At 38.5% G+C, this 17,707-nt stretch overlaps 2 protein-coding genes across 2 annotated transcripts in view; one reads left to right on the forward strand and one right to left on the reverse strand.

The window, feature by feature from the left end:
• The first annotated feature begins 592 nt into the window (after nt 1-592).
• On the forward strand, nt 593-1,672 carry LOC108058389 (sperm flagellar protein 1). Its single transcript, XM_017143082.3, has one exon. The coding sequence runs from the start codon at nt 724-726 to the stop codon at nt 1,477-1,479; it is 756 nt and encodes a 251-aa protein (XP_016998571.2). The 5' UTR covers nt 593-723; the 3' UTR covers nt 1,480-1,672.
• Nucleotides 1,673-1,728: 56 nt separating this feature from the next.
• Nucleotides 1,729-17,707, reverse strand: part of Muc14A (Mucin 14A) — a 112,633-nt gene continuing 96,654 nt past the window's right edge. Inside the window, exons 51-55 of the mRNA XM_070218507.1 lie at nt 12,101-17,671; nt 3,938-8,650; nt 3,637-3,873; nt 3,009-3,575; nt 1,729-2,206 (exon numbers count right to left, since the gene is read on the reverse strand). Of these exons, the coding sequence (XP_070074608.1) occupies nt 1,823-2,206; nt 3,009-3,575; nt 3,637-3,873; nt 3,938-8,650; nt 12,101-17,671 (11,472 nt within the window). The 3' untranslated portion in view covers nt 1,729-1,822. The remainder of the gene's footprint in view (nt 2,207-3,008; nt 3,576-3,636; nt 3,874-3,937; nt 8,651-12,100; nt 17,672-17,707) is intronic.

The following is a 17,707-nucleotide window of genomic DNA, read 5'->3' on the forward strand; positions in this document are numbered from 1 at the left end:
AATTGTAATTAGCAAATAAGTAATTACTATAGTTAAGCTGACATGTAGAAAAATATATCTAAAAATATATTTGTAAAAAAATGTAAAAAGATGTACGAAAAAATCTACAAATTTAGATCAATACTTATGAACAAGTATATCGGACCGTTGGTCATAGTTGGATTGTTATAAATTTACTAGAATAACAGAGTGTTATACTTGTGCATGAATAGTGATCTAAATTTGTAGATAAAATAATATACTACAAAAGTCGAGAAAAGATTGGTTACACAAAAATATTCCCTGTATAATGAACGAAATGTGTTCTAAATTTGTAATACGATGGAAAGTCGGGTTCGTGTCCTTGGTAATATCGAAAAATGTGCCATAAAGAAGCCAAATGTTATTAAAATCAGAATTCCTTATAAATTTAAAATGTATGAAATAAAATAATACAAAAATAACAAAATAATAAATAATAACAAAACAACAACAATAACAACAAAATAATTACAATGAAATAGAAATCCATTAAATACGCCTTATATACATAGCTACGTACGCCATCTATTCTCAAGCAAAGGAAGCTTTGATTTTGCACTTATGGGTAGTAGTATATATTTATTTAGCCGATTTGTACGCAAACCAACACACACGTCGGATATATTTCAATGTGTATTTGCCACACAACATTCAAATTTTGTTATTTAAGATATCATTCTCATCATATTTTCCAAGGAGACCATGCATACCGTGAGTGGCAAGAATCTAAGCACCGAAGAGTTGGAGGAAGTAAGCAAATGGATGATGCAAAATAGTATTAGTACTCATAGGTTACGTCGCGAATTCTCCGATGTTTTGCCACTGGCCGAAATCTTCAAACGCGACTACCCACGCCTCGTCGATCTTTATAACTATCCGAAGAAGAGCAGTGTGCAGCTGAAGCTGGCCAATTGGGAGACATTCAACTTCAAGGTGCTGTCCAAGTTCAATATGACCCTGAGCAGGGATTTTATGGAGCAAATGGCGAACGGTGTTAGCGGGGCGGCTGAAGTGCTTTTGCACGAGGTGATTCGATTGGAGAAGCGACAACGCGTGGCTCAGGAGCGAAATGCGGCCATGCGGCAGGAACAGACGTGGAAGGAGAATGATGAGGTGAAAACTGTTGTGGTTAACAAGCAAGTTGGCGATGGCATCGTTCAGGTGCCACAGAAAATGATTCTATACTCGCTGTACGAGAAAATGGCACGTGACAGTCAGGCGAAGGACGTTATCATCGACGCCTATCAACAGCGATTGGCCCACATGGAGAGTATTATAAAAATCAAAACGGAACGGATCGATGAACTTCTAATGCAGATGGGAAAGCTACCTCAAAAGCGAAATTTAACTACTGCTGGTGGTGGTGGCAATGCATCCACCACTTGTTTCTTCGCATTCGATGGCAAGGATCCCAGACAATCGCAGATATCATCTGCCGATCCAGACAGTAGCACCTAATGAGCCTAATGCCATCATCATGTATTCACTTTGATAAAGTTATTTATTGTTAGATTATGGAACCAAATTACCGATTACAGCTGAAATAGATTAAGAAACCAATGAAGTGGCAATCTATATTTAATAATTGGCAATCGATAAACGCTGTTGATAGTTCAAAAAGCATTAAAAATTTATGGTTATTTTAATGAAAGCTTACACATATAGTTTCTATAATATAGACCTAGGTTTCCCATTTCAACTATACCATTTAAAAGAACCCCTAATTATGAATAAAATAAACAATTAGCATTTTGTTATTTTTTTTGTAATTTGCCATTTTATTTGTTTCACATTTCATATTTCACACTCCGTTTTCACTGCACACCATTGATATATTTCCAATTAAATTCTGTTTCTTAGCATTCGATTCTTGCATTGCTTTGATAAACATAACTTTCAGTCTAGTGTAGTAGTTCCAACATTTTCTACTCTTAACTACCGCGAGTCGCATATCGCATTCGTCAATCTTGCCCCCCAAAATATGATCGAGATATTTACGCAATTTCTCATACTCCAAGTACTCCCTTAGCAATAATGCTTTTTTGTTGTTCTCCCGGTCCTGTATAACTGCCACGCTTATTTTAGAGATGATGTTCTCTAACTCAGAACTATGATTGCTCTTCTGGTGAACTTGTAGAATTTTCTTGAGTATTAAAGTACAGGGATCCCGAGATGAGTAAGATATCTAAAAAAGGGATAAACAAAGCAGGAAGGGACAGAAAAATGTTTTTATATAAAAAAGTATATAAGCTAACCCAATATTTACTCCGACTTTGAGTTGAAATACTTTTTGATTCTTGAGCCACAAAAAAATCTTAATGGTTTTGTATTTTATAAATACTTAAGTTAAGTACTTGAACTGATAAACTATTATTATTTGTAGGACGAAAATGCTAAACAATCAAAAATACAGTCGAACTTCCATATCTCAAACTTCCCTAACTCGAAATTATCATGACTTTAGCGAGTTTATTTCATACCAATTTGTCTCCATAAGTCGAACTTCCATAACTCAAACTTTTTCCTGCAACATGATGTCCTCACGTGGCTTTCCTAAAATTACAAAATTATTCCTAAAATTATATAACAAAACAAAATATATTTTCTTTGCTGACATACCAACCGTTCAGACTAATTTAATTCAATATTATTTGTTATTATTTTCAGCTCATGGAATCTATGATTATTTCGATGTTTTGGTCCCGTTTTGAATCCTAAGCTAAATGAAAAATATATAAAAATATTAACAAAAAAGTTAGGTTATCTGTTGGCAGTTGGCGGTTCGAGTTATGGAAGTTCGACTGTAATCAAATTTTTGTATTAAAAAAAAATGCAAGCCCTTAGAGTTAAAATAGCATTTCACTAGTCACTCATTTGAAAAAACCTCTGAAATATTAATTCAATGTTTCGCTTTGATAAAGAGTTTATGAATCTCGACTTAAAGAAGTTTGAGACTTTTTTTTTAAGTTTGCAACTTCACGCACCACTTCATGACTCGAATTTGAAGATGAATTTTTATCAACTATTGAATTGAATGTCGCTTCATTACAATAATGTAATGCCAATCCTCCCAATTTAGTCTGCGTTTCAATCCCTTGATCTGTGGCTTCATCTGTGACTGCAAATGGTGGTAGACTGATTGAAGTATTCTGATTTTGAGATACATGGCATGTGAGATGATTTCTTTTGATTATATTCCATTTTTCAGCATTCGACCTAACCAATCCTGAGATTAGATCTTTGGCCATCTTTTTATAATGTTCGATACACGCTGGCGTCGCATTCGTTTCGTTAACATTTTTCAATATCTTGTTCAGTTTAAAAAAAATTAAGCTTTCCAGCTCAATTCGTGTCTTGTCATAGAATGTAAAATTTGAGTAAACGTTTGCTTTAACATAAGTTCGCCGTTCAACCATATTTAAGGTCGCATTCACCTTCTTGAATTTTTCATCAAATTCTGAATTATTTAATGAATGGTTATTCCCAATCGTATACTTCTTTTGTATGTCTTCAAGTCTTTTTCTGAAATCACTTCGCACAGCCGCATCTAAAGGCTAAACATACAAAAAAAACATATAAAACATTATGGGCTAATAAAGTGTTGAAAGATATTACCTGAGAACTTGTCGAACGGCTCAAACCGTAAGTTGAACCAATATTTGAATTCGGTAAAGTTAGTCCTTTTGATTTATCATTACTATTTGAATGCAACAAAACTATCGTATTTGTGCTTTTGTTAGTAAAATTTGATTTGGTGCTCTTCCTTGATAATGCGTCTGTTTTATTTGTAAATGGTTTAGAAGGTAAGGCGATGGTATAGGGTTCGGTAAAAGAATCATTCCAAGTAAGTTCCTAAATAAAAAAAAATACAAAATAAATTTAAAAAAAATACTACAAAATTATAAATAATAGTTACCTTCTTAGTTTTCACCGTACTATCTGTGGGCTTCGTAATTACACAAGTACAAGAGCAGATATCCTCATCGGGATCAATAACGCATGTACACAAACAAAGCGGTTCTTCAGTGGTTTCAGGGCCTGTTGATAGCTCATTCGGTGGCTGTTCGGTGCTTGGCCATCTCGAGATTGTTGTTTTATTAGTGCCAGTGGTGAATAACTTTGAAGTTCTTTTACTTGTACCCATAGATTTAGTTCTTTCTTTATGACTAGAAACTCTAGAAATAATGGATCCACTTTTCGATGATTTGCCATTTGTACTTGATGAAGAACCGAAAGTATGTCTGAGGTGTTTTTCAGTTTGAGATTGGTCAGATCTTGCTGTTTTATATGTTGTTGGGGGTACGGACGATTTTTGTAGTATAGCTTCTGAACCTTCAATAGTTGAATAAATCGGGGTTGTGTCTCTGAGCTCTGAGATTATATTCATTGACTCAGATTGTTCAGATAAAATAACATTTGTTTCGCTAGCAATTGGAATTGTGAAAGTTTCCGTTTCCGTTTGTGTTGGGTTGGCTATATTGGATGTCGAAGGTAAGCTAAGAATTCGTGACTGAGTTACTTGATTTAATATGAGAGATGTTAACGACTTTTCCATTTCATCTGAAGCTTTATTATCTATTTCCGTACTCAAGATTTGCCATGAACTACTCGACGCAGGTATAAATTCCGATAGTCCGCTTAGGTTTTCTTGAGTTGTAGGATATTGTACAGCGCTCGATTGTGCTGTAATGGAGCTAGCAGACTTCGTACTAAATCGAGGTAGAGATTTCGAAAATGTTGTTTTCTCCTGTGGAGTTTTATTCAATTTTTGTGTACTCGAAATGTGAAATGAACTACTGGTTATTGTACTCGATTCAGTTAGAGATTTTGGTGACTTCGTACTTGATTCCATTAATTTAGATTCCTCTTCTGTACACATTTGGCATTTTTCTGTACTCGAAATAGATTCTTCTTCTGAACATATCTCGCATTTTTCTGTACTCGAAATGGGAGATGAGGTACTGAAATATGCACTTGATGAAGGTAAAGATTTTGATACGTTTTTACTTGATTGCGGTAGGGACTCCGAAAATTTACTGGATATTGGTGTCGATTGGGTTGAAGACTTAGGTACGGTTGTACTTGATTGCGGAAAAGATTCCGAAATTGTAATTTTTTCCTCTTGAGTGGTTTCGAACTTTTCTGTGATCGAAATTTGAGATGAACTACTGGGTAATGTATTTGAAGGGCTTAAAGAATTTGGTAACGTTGTCCTTAATTGTGGAAGAGATTCCACAATTGTTGATTTCTCCTTTGGAGTGGTTTCGGATATTTCTGGGCTCGTTATTTGATGTGAGCTCTGTGATATTGTACTCGATTGGGTTGAAGTCTTTGGTAGTGTTGTACTTGATTTCGGATGAGATTCCGTAATTGTAGTTCTTTCCTCTGGAGTGGTTTTGTATTTTTCTGTGCTCGATATTTGATGTGAGCTCTGTGAAATTGTACTCGATTGGGTTGAAGTCTTTGGTAGTGATGTACCTGATTGTGGATGAGATTCCGTAATTGTAGTTCTTTCCTCTGGAGTGGTTTTGTATTTTTCTGTGCTCGATCTGTGAAGGGAACTCTGTAATATCGTTCTGGATTGGCTTGAAGACTTCGGTAAGGTTGCTTGTGATTGCAGAGGAGATTCCGAAATTAAAGTTATTTCCTCTGGAGTGGTTTTGTATTTTTCTGTGCTCGATATTTGAAGTGAACTCTGTGATGTTGTACTCGATTGGGTTAAAAACTTCGGTAATGTTGCACTTGATCGCGGAAAAGATTCCGAAATTGTACTTCTTTCTTCTTGAGTGGTTTCGTATCGTTCTGTGCTCGATTCTTGCGCTGAACTCTGTGATTCGGTTGAAGACTTTGGTAAGGTTGTACTTGATTGCGGAAAAGATTCCAAAATTGCAGTTCTTTCCTCTGGATTGGTTTCGTATTTTTCTGTTCTCGACATTTCAGATGAACTACTGAATAGTGTAGTCGAATGGCTTGAAGGCTTTGGTAAGGTTGTACTTGATTGTGACAGAGATTCCGAAATTGTACTTTTTTCTTGAGGAGTGGTTTTGTATTGTGCTGTGCTCGATATTTGAACTGAACTATGTGATATTGTACTCGATTCGGTTGAAGGCATTGGTAAGGTTGTACTAGATTGCGGAAGAGATTCCGAAATTATAGTTCTTTCCTCTGGTGTGGTTTCGTATTTTTCTGTGCTCGATATTTTAACTGAACTCTGTGATATTGTACTCGATTCGGTTGAAGACTTTGGTAAGGTTGTACTCGATTGCGGAAAGGATTTTGTAATTGTAGTTCTTTCCTCTGGAATGGTTTCGTATTTTTCTGTTTTCGACATTTCAGAAGATTTACTGGATAGTGTAGCCGAATGGCTTGAAGGCTTTGGTAAGGTTGTACTTGATTGTGGCAGAGATTCCGAAATTGTACTTTTTTCTTGTGGAGTGGTTTCATATTGTTCTGAGCTCGATATTTGCAGTGAACTCTGTGATATTGTACTCGATTCGGTTGGAGATTTTGGTAAGGTTGTACTAGATTGCGGAAGAGATTCCGAAATTGTACTTCTTTCCTCTGGTGTGGTTTCGTATTGTTTTATGCTCGATATTTGATCTGAACTCTGTGATATTGTACTCGATTCGGTTGAAGATTTTGGTAAGGTTGTACTTGATTGCGGAAGAGATTCCGAAATTGTACTTCTTTCCTCTAGTGTAGTTTCGTATTGTTCTTTGCTCGATATTTTAACTGAACTCTGTGATATTGTACTCGATTCGGTTGAAGACTTTGGTAAGGTTGTACTCGATTGCGGAAAGGATTTTGTAATTGTAGTTCTTTCCTCTGGAATGGTTTCGTATTTTTCTGTTCTCGACATTTCAGATGATTTACTGGATAGTGTTGCCGAATGGCTTGAAGGCTTTGGTAAGGTTGTACTTGAGAGAGATTCCGAAATTGTACTTTTTTCTTGTGGAGTGGTTTTGTATTGTGCTGTGCTCGATATTTGAACTGAACTATGTGATATTGTACTCGATTCGGTTGAAGGCTTTGGTATGGTTGTACTAGATTGCGGATGAGATTCCGAAATTGTACTTCTTTCCTCTGGTGTGGTTTCGAATTGTTCTGTGCTCGATATTTGCAGTGAACTCTGTGATAATGTACTCGATTCGGTTGAAGACTCTTGTAAGGTTGTAATAAATTGCATAAGAAATTCCGAAATTTTACTTTTTTCCTCTGGTGTGGTTTCGTATTGTTCTGTGCTCGAAATTTGAACTGAACTCTGTGATTTTGTACTCGATTCGGTTGAAGACTCTTGTAAGGTTGTAATAAATTGCATAAGAGATTCCGAAATTGTACTTCTTTCCTCTGGTGTGGTTTCGTATTGTTCTGTGCTCGACATTTTAGATGAACTACTGTATAGTGTAGTCGATGGGCTTAAAAACTTTGGTGGGGTTGTACTTGATTGTGGCAGAGATTCCGAAATTGTACTTCTTTCCTCTGGTGTGGCTTCGTATTGTTCTGTGCTTGATATTTGAACTGAACTCTGTGATTTTGTACTCGATTCGGTTGAAGACTTTGGTAAGGTTGTACTAGATTGCGGAAGAGATTCCGAAATTGTACTTCTTTCCTCTGGAGTGGTTTCGTATTGTTCTGTGCTGGATATTTGCAGTGAACTCTGTGATATTGTACTCGATTCGGTTGAAGATTTTGGTAAGGTTGTACTTAATTGTGGCAGAGATTCCGTAATTGTACTACTTTCCTCTGGAGTGGTTTCGTATTTTTCTGTGCTGTATATTTGCAGTGAACTCTGTGATATTGTACTCGATTCGGTTGAAGACTTTGGTGAGGTTGTACTTGATTGCGGAAAGGATTTTGTAATTGTAGTTCTTTCCTCTGGAATGGTTTCGTATTTTTCTGTTCTCGACATTTCAGAAGATTTACTGGATAGTGTAGCCGAATGGCTTGAAGGCTTTGGTAAGGTTGTACTTGATTGTGGCAGAGATTCCGAAATTGTAATTTTTTCTAGTGGAGTGGTTTCGTATTGTTCTGAGCTCGATATTTGCAGTGAACTCTGTGATATTGTACTAGATTCGGTTGGAGATTTTGGTAAGGTTGTACTAGATTGCGGAAGAGATTCCGAAATTGTACTTATTTCCTCTGGTGTGGTTTCGTATTGTTTTATGCTCGATATTTGAACTGAACTCTGTGATATTGTACTCGATTCGGTTGAAGATTTTGGTAAGGTTGTACTTGATTGCGGAAGAGATTCCGAAATTGTACTTCTTTCCTCTAGTGTAGTTTCGTGTTGTTCTTTGCTCGATATCTTAACTGAACTCTGTGATATTGTAATCGATTCGGTTGAAGACTTTGGTAAGGTTGTACTCGATTGCGGAAAGGATTTTGTAATTGTAGTTCTTTCCTCTGGAATGGTTTCGTATTTTTCTGTTCTCGACATTTCAGATGATTTACTGGATAGTGTTGCCGAATGGCTTGAAGGCTTTGGTAAGGTTGTACTTAAGAGAGATTCCGAAATTGTACTTCTTTCCTCTGGAGTGGTTTCGTATTGTTCTGTGCTCGAAATTTGAACTGATCTCTGTGATATTGTACTCGATTCGGTTGAAGACTTTGGTAGGGTTGTACTAGATTGCGGAAGAGATTCCGAAATTGTACTTCTTTCCTCTGGTGTGGTTTCGTATTGTTCTGTGCTCGATATTTTCAGTGAACTCTGAGATATTGTACTCGGTTCTGTTGAAGACTTTGGTAGGGTTGTACTTGATTGTGGCAGAGATTCCGAAATTGTACTTCTTTCCTCTGGTGTGGTTTCGTATTGTTCTGTGCTCGACATTTCAGATGAACTACTGTATAGTGTAGTCGAAGCGCTTGAAGACTTTGGTAAGGTTGTACTAGATTGCGGAAGAGATTCCGAAATTGTACTTTTTTCCTCTGGTGTGGTTTCGTAGTGATCTGTGCTCGATATTTGTTGTGAACTCTGTGATATTGTACTCGATTCGGTTGAAGACTTTGGTAAGGTTGCACTAGATCGCGGATAAAATTCCGAAATTGTACTTCTTTCCTCTGTAGTGGTTTCGTATTTTTCTCGGCTCGACATTTCAGATGAACTACTGTATAGTGTAGTCGATGGGCTTGAAAACTTTGGTGGGGTTGTACCTGATTGTGGCAGAGATTCCGAAATTGTACTTCTTTCCTCTGGTGTGGTTTCGTATTGTTCTGTGCTCGATATTTGCAGTGAACTCTGAGATACTGTACTCGGTTCTGTTGAAGACTTTGGTAAGGTTGTACTTGATTGTGGCAGAGATTCCGAAATTGTACTTCTTTCCTCTGGAGTGGTTTCGTATTGTTCTGTGCTCGAAATTTGAACTGATCTCTGTGATATTGTACTCGATTCGGTTGAAGACTTTGGTAGGGTTGTACTAGATTGCGGACGAGATTCCGAAATTGTACTTCTTTCCTCAGGAGTGGTTTCGTATTGTTCTGTGCTCGATATTTGCAGTGAACTCTGTGATACTATACTCAATTCCGAAATTGTACTTCTTTCCTCTGGTGTGGTTTCGAATTGTTCTGTGCTCGATATTTGCAGTGAACTCTGTGATATTGTACTCGATTCGGTTGAAAACTTTGGTGGGGTTGTACTTGATTGTGGCAGAGATTCCGAAATTGTACTTCTTTCCTCTGGTGTGGTTTCGTATTGTTCTGTGCTCGATATTTTCAGTGAACTCTGCGATATTGTACTCGGTTCTGTTAAAGACTTTGGTAAGGTTGTACTTGATTGTGGCAGAGATTCCGAAATTGTACTTCTTTCCTCTGGAGTGGTTTCGTATTTTTCTGTGCTCGACATTTCAGATGAACTACTGTATAGTGTAGTCGAAGCGCTTGAAGACTTTGGTAAGGTTGTACTAGATTGCGGAAGAGATTCCGAAATTGTACTTCTTTTCTCTGGTGTGGTTTCGTATTGTTCTGTGCTCGATATTTGAACTGAACTCTGTGATTGTTTTGTGCTCAATAATTGCAGTGAACTCTGTGATATTGTACCCGATTCGGTTGAAGATTTTCTTGTTCTAGATTGCGGAAGAGATTCCGTAATTGTAGTTCTTTCCTCTGGAGTGGTTTCGTATTTTTCTGTGCTCGACATTTGCAGTGAACTCTGAGATATTGTACTCGGTTCTGTTGAAGACTTTGGTAAGGTTGTACTAGATTGCGGAAGAGATTCCGAAATTGTACTTCTTTCCTCTGGAGTGGTTTCGTATTGTTCTGTGCTCGATATTTGCAGTGAACTCTGTGATATTGTACTCGGTTCTGTTGAAGACTTTGGTAAGGTTGTACTAGATTGCGGAAGAGATTCCGAAATTGTACTTCTTTCCTCTGGAGTGGTTTCGTATTGTTCTGTGCTCGATATTTGCAGTGAACTCTGTGATATTGTACTCGATTCGGCTGAAGACTTTGGTAAGGTTGTACTAGATCGCGGAAGAGATTCCGAAATTGTACTTCTTTCCTCTGGAGTGGTTTCGTATTTTTCTGTGCTCGACATTTGCAGTGAACTCTGAGATATTGTACTCGGTTCTGTTGAAGACTTTGGTAAGGTTGTACTTGATTGTGGCAGAGATTCCGAAATTGTACTTCTTTCCTCCGGTGTGGTTTCGTATTGTTCTGTGCTCAATATTTGCAGTGAACTCTGAGATATTGTACTCGGTTCTGTTGAAGACTTTGGTAAGGTTGTACTTGATTGTGGCAGAGATTCCGAAATTGCACTTCTTTTCTCTGGAGTGGTTTCGTATTGTTCTGTGCTCGATATTTGAACTGAACTCTGTGATATTGTACTCGATTCCGTTGAAGACTTTGGTAAGGTTGTACTAGATCGCGGAAGAGATTCCGAAATTGTACTTCTTTCCTCTGGAGTTGTTTCGTATTTTTCTGTGCTCGATATTTGCAGTGAACTCTGAGATATTGTACTCGGTTCTGTTGAAGACTTTGGTAAGGTTGTACTAGATTGTGGCAGAGATTCCGAAATTTCACTTCTTTCCTCTGGTGTGGTTTCGTATTGTTCTGTGCTCGATATTTGCAGTGAACTCTGTGATATTGTACTCGATTCGGTTGAAGACTTTGGTAAGGTTGTACTAGATTGCGGAAGAGATTCCGAAATTGTACTTCTTTCCTCTGGTGTGGTTTCGTATTGTTCTGTGCTCGATATTTGCAGTGAACTCTGAGATATTGTACTCGGTTCTGTTGAAGACTTTGGTAAGGTTGTACTAGATTGAGGACGAGATTCCGAAATTGTACTTTTTTCCTCTGGAGTGGTTTCGTATTTTTCTGTGCTCGACATTTCAGATGAACTACTGTATAGTGTAGTCGAAGCGCTTGAAGACTTTGGTAAGCTTGTACTAGATTGCGGAAGAGATTCCGAAATTGTACTTCCTTCCTCTGGTGTGGTTTCGTATTGTTCTGTGCTCGATATTTGAACTGAACTCTGTGATATTGTACTCGATTCGGTTGAAGACTTTGGTAAGGTTGTACTAGATTGCGATAGAGATTCCGAAATTGTACTTCTTTCCTCTGGTGTGGTTTCGTAGTGATCTGTGCTCGATATTTGTAGTGAACTCTGTGATATTGTACTCGATTCGGTTGAAGACTTTGGTAAGGTTGTACTAGATCGCGTAAGAGATTTCGAAATTGTACTTCTTTCCTCAGGTGTGGTTTCGTATTTTTCTCGGCTCGACATTTCAGATGAACTACTGTATAGTGTAGTCGATGGGCTTGAAAACTTTGGTGGGGTTGTACTTGATTGTGGCAGAGATTCCGTAATTGTACTTCTTTCCTCTGGTGTGGTTTCGTATTGTTCTGTGCTCGATATTTGCAGTGAACTATGAGATATTGTACTCGGTTCTGTTGAAGACTTTGGTAAGGTTGTACTTGATTGTGGCAGAGATTCCGAAATTGTACTTCTTTCCTCTGGAGTGGTTTCGTATTGTTCTGTGCTCGAAATTTGAACTGATCTCTGTGATATTGTACTCGATTCGGTTGAAGACTTTGGTAGGGTTGTACTAGATTGCGGAAGAGATTCCGAAATTGTACTTCTTTCCTCTGGTGTGGTTTCGTATTGTTCTGTGCTCGATATTTGCAGTGAACTCTGAGATATTGTACTCGGTTCTGTTGAAGACTTTGGTGAGGTTGTACTAGATTGAGGACGAGATTCCGAAATTGTACTTCTTTCCCCAGGAGTGGTTTCGTATTGTTCTGTGCTCGATATTTGCAGTGAACTCTGTGATATTATACTCGATTCCGAAATTGTACTTCTTTCCTCTGATGTGGTTTCGAATTGTTCTGTGCTCGATATTTGAACTGAACTCTGTGATTTTGTACTCGATTCGGTTGAAGACTTTGGTAAGGTTTTACTAGATGGCGGACGAGATTCCGAAATTGTACTTCTTTCCTCTGGTGTGGTTTCGTATTGTTCTGTGCTCGACATTTCAGATGAACTACTGTATAGTGTAGTCGAAGCGCTTGAAGACTTTGGTAAGGTTGTACTAGATTGCGGAAGAGATTCCGAAATTGTACTTTTTTCCTCTGGTGTGGTTTCGTAGTGATCTGTGCTCGATATTTGTTGTGAACTCTGTGATATTGTACTCGATTCGGTTGAAGACTTTGGTAAGGTTGCACTAGATCGCGGATAAGATTCCGAAATTGTACTTCTTTCCTCTGTAGTGGTTTCGTATTTTTCTCGGCTCGACATTTCAGATGAACTACTGTATAGTGTAGTCGATGGGCTTGAAAACTTTGGTGGGGTTGTACCTGATTGTGGCAGAGATTCCGAAATTGTACTTCTTTCCTCTGGTGTGGTTTCGTATTGTTCTGTGCTCGATATTTGAACTGATCTCTGTGATATTGTACTCGATTCGGTTGAAGACTTTGGTAGGGTTGTACTAGATTGCGGAACAGATTCCGAAATTGTACTTCTTTCCTCTGGTGTGGTTTCGTATTGTTCTGTGCTCGATATTTGCAGTGAACTCTGAGATATTGTACTCGGTTCTGTTGAAGACTTTGGTAAGGTTGTACTTGATTGTGGCAGAGATTCCGAAATTGTACTTCTTTCCTCTGGAGTGGTTTCGTATTGTTCTGTGCTCGAAATTTGAACTGATCTCTGTGATATTGTACTCGATTCGGTTGAAGACTTTGGTAGGGTTGTACTAGATTGCGGACGAGATTCCGAAATTGTACTTCTTTCCTCAGGAGTGGTTTCGTATTGTTCTGTGCTCGATATTTGCAGTGAACTCTGTGATACTATACTCAATTCCGAAATTGTACTTCTTTCCTCTGGTGTGGTTTCGAATTGTTCTGTGCTCGATATTTGCAGTGAACTCTGTGATATTGTACTCGATTCGGTTGAAAACTTTGGTGGGGTTGTACTTGATTGTGGCAGAGATTCCGAAATTGTACTTCTTTCCTCTGGTGTGGTTTCGTATTGTTCTGTGCTCGATATTTTCAGTGAACTCTGCGATATTGTACTCGGTTCTGTTAAAGACTTTGGTAAGGTTGTACTTGATTGTGGCAGAGATTCCGAAATTGTACTTCTTTCCTCTGGAGTGGTTTCGTATTTTTCTGTGCTAGACATTTCAGATGAACTACTGTATAGTGTAGTCGAAGCGCTTGAAGACTTTGGTAAGGTTGTACTAGATTGCGGAAGAGATTCCGAAATTGTACTTCTTTTCTCTGGTGTGGTTTCGTATTGTTCTGTGCTCGATATTTGAACTGAACTCTGTGATTGTTTTGTGCTCAATATTTGCAGTGAACTCTGTGATATTGGACCCGATTCGGTTGAAGATTTTCTTGTTCTAGATTGCGGAAGAGATTCCGTAATTGTACTTCTTTTCTCTGGTGTGGTTTCGTATTGTTCTGTGCTCGATATTTGAACTGAACTCTGTGATTGTTTTGTGCTCAATATTTGCAGTGAACTCTGTGATATTGTACTCGATTCGGTTGAAGACTTTGGTAAGGTTTTACTAGATGGCGGACGAGATTCCGAAATTGTACTTCTTTCCTCTGGTGTGGTTTCGTATTGTTCTGTGCTCGATATTTGCAGTGAACTCTGTGATATTGTACTCGATTCGGTTGAAGACTTTGGTAAGGTTGTACTAGATTGCGGAAGAGATTCCGAAATTGTACTTCTTTCCTCTGGTGTGGTTTCGTATTGTTCTGTGCTCGATATTTGCAGTGAACTCTGAGATATTGTACTCGGTTCTGTTGAAGACTTTGGTAAGGTTGTACTAGATTGAGGACGAGATTCCGAAATTGTACTTCTTTCCTCTGGAGTGGTTTCGTATTTTTCTGTGCTCGACATTTCAGATGAACTACTGTATAGTGTAGTCGAAGCGCTTGAAGACTTTGGTAAGCTTGTACTAGATTGCGGAAGAGATTCCGAAATTGTACTTCCTTCCTCTGGTGTGGTTTCGTATTGTTCTGTGCTCGATATTTGAACTGAACTCTGTGATATTGTACTCGATTCGGTTGAAGACTTTGGTAAGGTTGTACTAGATTGCGATAGAGATTCCGAAATTGTACTTCTTTCCTCTGGTGTGGTTTCGTAGTGATCTGTGCTCGATATTTGTAGTGAACTCTGTGATATTGTACTCGATTCGGTTGAAGACTTTGGTAAGGTTGTACTAGATCGCGGAAGAGATTTCGAAATTGTACTTCTTTCCTCAGGTGTGGTTTCGTATTTTTCTCGGCTCGACATTTCAGATGAACTACTGTATAGTGTAGTCGATGGGCTTGAAAACTTTGGTGGGGTTGTACTTGATTGTGGCAGAGATTCCGTAATTGTACTTCTTTCCTCTGGTGTGGTTTCGTATTGTTCTGTGCTCGATATTTGCAGTGAACTATGAGATATTGTACTCGGTTCTGTTGAAGACTTTGGTAAGGTTGTACTTGATTGTGGCAGAGATTCCGAAATTGTACTTCTTTCCTCTGGAGTGGTTTCGTATTGTTCTGTGCTCGAAATTTGAACTGATCTCTGTGATATTGTACTCGATTCGGTTGAAGACTTTGGTAATGCTGTACTTGATTGCGGAAGAGATTCCGAAATTGTACTTCTTTCCTCTGGAGTGGTTTCGTATTTTTCTGAGCTTGATATTTGCAATGAACTCTGTGATATTGCACTTGATTCGGTTGAAGACTTTGGTAAGGTTGTACTAGATCGCGGAAGAGATTCCGAAATTGTACTTCTTTCCTCTGGAGTGGTTTCGTATTTTTCTGTGCTCGACATTTGCAGTGAACTCTGAGATATTGTACTCGGTTCTGTTGAAGACTTTGGTAAGGTTGTACTTGATTGTGGCAGAGATTCCGAAATTGTACTTCTTTCCTCCGGTGTGGTTTCGTATTGTTCTGTGCTCAATATTTGCAGTGAACTCTGAGATATTGTACTCGGTTCTGTTGAAGACTTTGGTAAGGTTGTACTTGATTGTGGCAGAGATTCCGAAATTGCACTTCTTTTCTCTGGAGTGGTTTCGTATTGTTCTGTGCTCGATATTTGAACTGAACTCTGTGATATTGTACTCGATTCCGTTGAAGACTTTGGTAAGGTTGTACTAGATCGCGGAAGAGATTCCGAAATTGTACTTCTTTCCTCTGGTGTGGTTTCGTATTGTTCTGTGCTCGATATTTGCAGTGAACTCTGAGATATTGTACTCGGTTCTGTTGAAGACTTTGGTGAGGTTGTACTAGATTGAGGACGAGATTCCGAAATTGTACTTCTTTCCCCAGGAGTGGTTTCGTATTGTTCTGTGCTCGATATTTGCAGTGAACTCTGTGATATTATACTCGATTCCGAAATTGTACTTCTTTCCTCTGATGTGGTTTCGAATTGTTCTGTGCTCGATATTTGAACTGAACTCTGTGATTTTGTACTCGATTCGGTTGAAGACTTTGGTAAGGTTTTACTAGATGGCGGACGAGATTCCGAAATTGTACTTCTTTCCTCTGGTGTGGTTTCGTATTGTTCTGTGCTCGATATTTTCAGTGAACTCTGAGATATTGTACTCGGTTCTGTTGAAGACTTTGGTAGGGTTGTACTTGATTGTGGCAGAGATTCCGAAATTGTACTTCTTTCCTCTGGTGTGGTTTCGTATTGTTCTGTGCTCGACATTTCAGATGAACTACTGTATAGTGTAGTCGAAGCGCTTGAAGACTTTGGTAAGGTTGTACTAGATTGCGGAAGAGATTCCGAAATTGTACTTTTTTCCTCTGGTGTGGTTTCGTAGTGATCTGTGCTCGATATTTGTTGTGAACTCTGTGATATTGTACTCGATTCGGTTGAAGACTTTGGTAAGGTTGCACTAGATCGCGGATAAGATTCCGAAATTGTACTTCTTTCCTCTGTAGTGGTTTCGTATTTTTCTCGGCTCGACATTTCAGATGAACTACTGTATAGTGTAGTCGATGGGCTTGAAAACTTTGGTGGGGTTGTACCTGATTGTGGCAGAGATTCCGAAATTGTACTTCTTTCCTCTGGTGTGGTTTCGTATTGTTCTGTGCTCGATATTTGAACTGATCTCTGTGATATTGTACTCGATTCGGTTGAAGACTTTGGTAGGGTTGTACTAGATTGCGGAACAGATTCCGAAATTGTACTTCTTTCCTCTGGTGTGGTTTCGTATTGTTCTGTGCTCGATATTTGCAGTGAACTCTGAGATATTGTACTCGGTTCTGTTGAAGACTTTGGTAAGGTTGTACTTGATTGTGGCAGAGATTCCGAAATTGTACTTCTTTCCTCTGGAGTGGTTTCGTATTGTTCTGTGCTCGAAATTTGAACTGATCTCTGTGATATTGTACTCGATTCGGTTGAAGACTTTGGTAGGGTTGTACTAGATTGCGGACGAGATTCCGAAATTGTACTTCTTTCCTCAGGAGTGGTTTCGTATTGTTCTGTGCTCGATATTTGCAGTGAACTCTGTGATACTATACTCAATTCCGAAATTGTACTTCTTTCCTCTGGTGTGGTTTCGAATTGTTCTGTGCTCGATATTTGCAGTGAACTCTGTGATATTGTACTCGATTCGGTTGAAAACTTTGGTGGGGTTGTACTTGATTGTGGCAGAGATTCCGAAATTGTACTTCTTTCCTCTGGTGTGGTTTCGTATTGTTCTGTGCTCGATATTTTCAGTGAACTCTGTGATATTGTACTCGGTTCTGTTAAAGACTTTGGTAAGGTTGTACTTGATTGTGGCAGAGATTCCGAAATTGTACTTCTTTCCTCTGGAGTGGTTTCGTATTTTTCTGTGCTAGACATTTCAGATGAACTACTGTATAGTGTAGTCGAAGCGCTTGAAGACTTTGGTAAGGTTGTACTAGATTGCGGAAGAGATTCCGAAATTGTACTTCTTTTCTCTGGTGTGGTTTCGTATTGTTCTGTGCTCGATATTTGAACTGAACTCTGTGATTGTTTTGTGCTCAATATTTGCAGTGAACTCTGTGATATTGTACCCGATTCGGTTGAAGATTTTCTTGTTCTAGATTGCGGAAGAGATTCCGTAATTGTAGTTCTTTCCTCTGGAGTGGTTTCGTAATTTTCTGTGCTCGACATTTGCAGTGAACTCTGAGATATTGTACTCGGTTCTGTTGAAGACTTTGGTAAGGTTGTACTAGATTGCGGAAGAGATTCCGAAATTGTACTTCTTTCCTCTGGAGTGGTTTCGTA

The sequence above is a fragment of the Drosophila takahashii genome, chromosome X (genome assembly GCF_030179915.1).
Source record: "Drosophila takahashii strain IR98-3 E-12201 chromosome X, DtakHiC1v2, whole genome shotgun sequence".
Classification (NCBI taxonomy): Eukaryota; Metazoa; Arthropoda; class Insecta; order Diptera; family Drosophilidae; genus Drosophila; species Drosophila takahashii.

Excerpts from the sequence above, each read along its gene's own strand:
- LOC108058389 (XM_017143082.3), top strand. The coding sequence starts at position 724 with ATGCATACCGTGAGTGGCAAGAATCTAAGCACCGAAGAGTTGGAGGAA.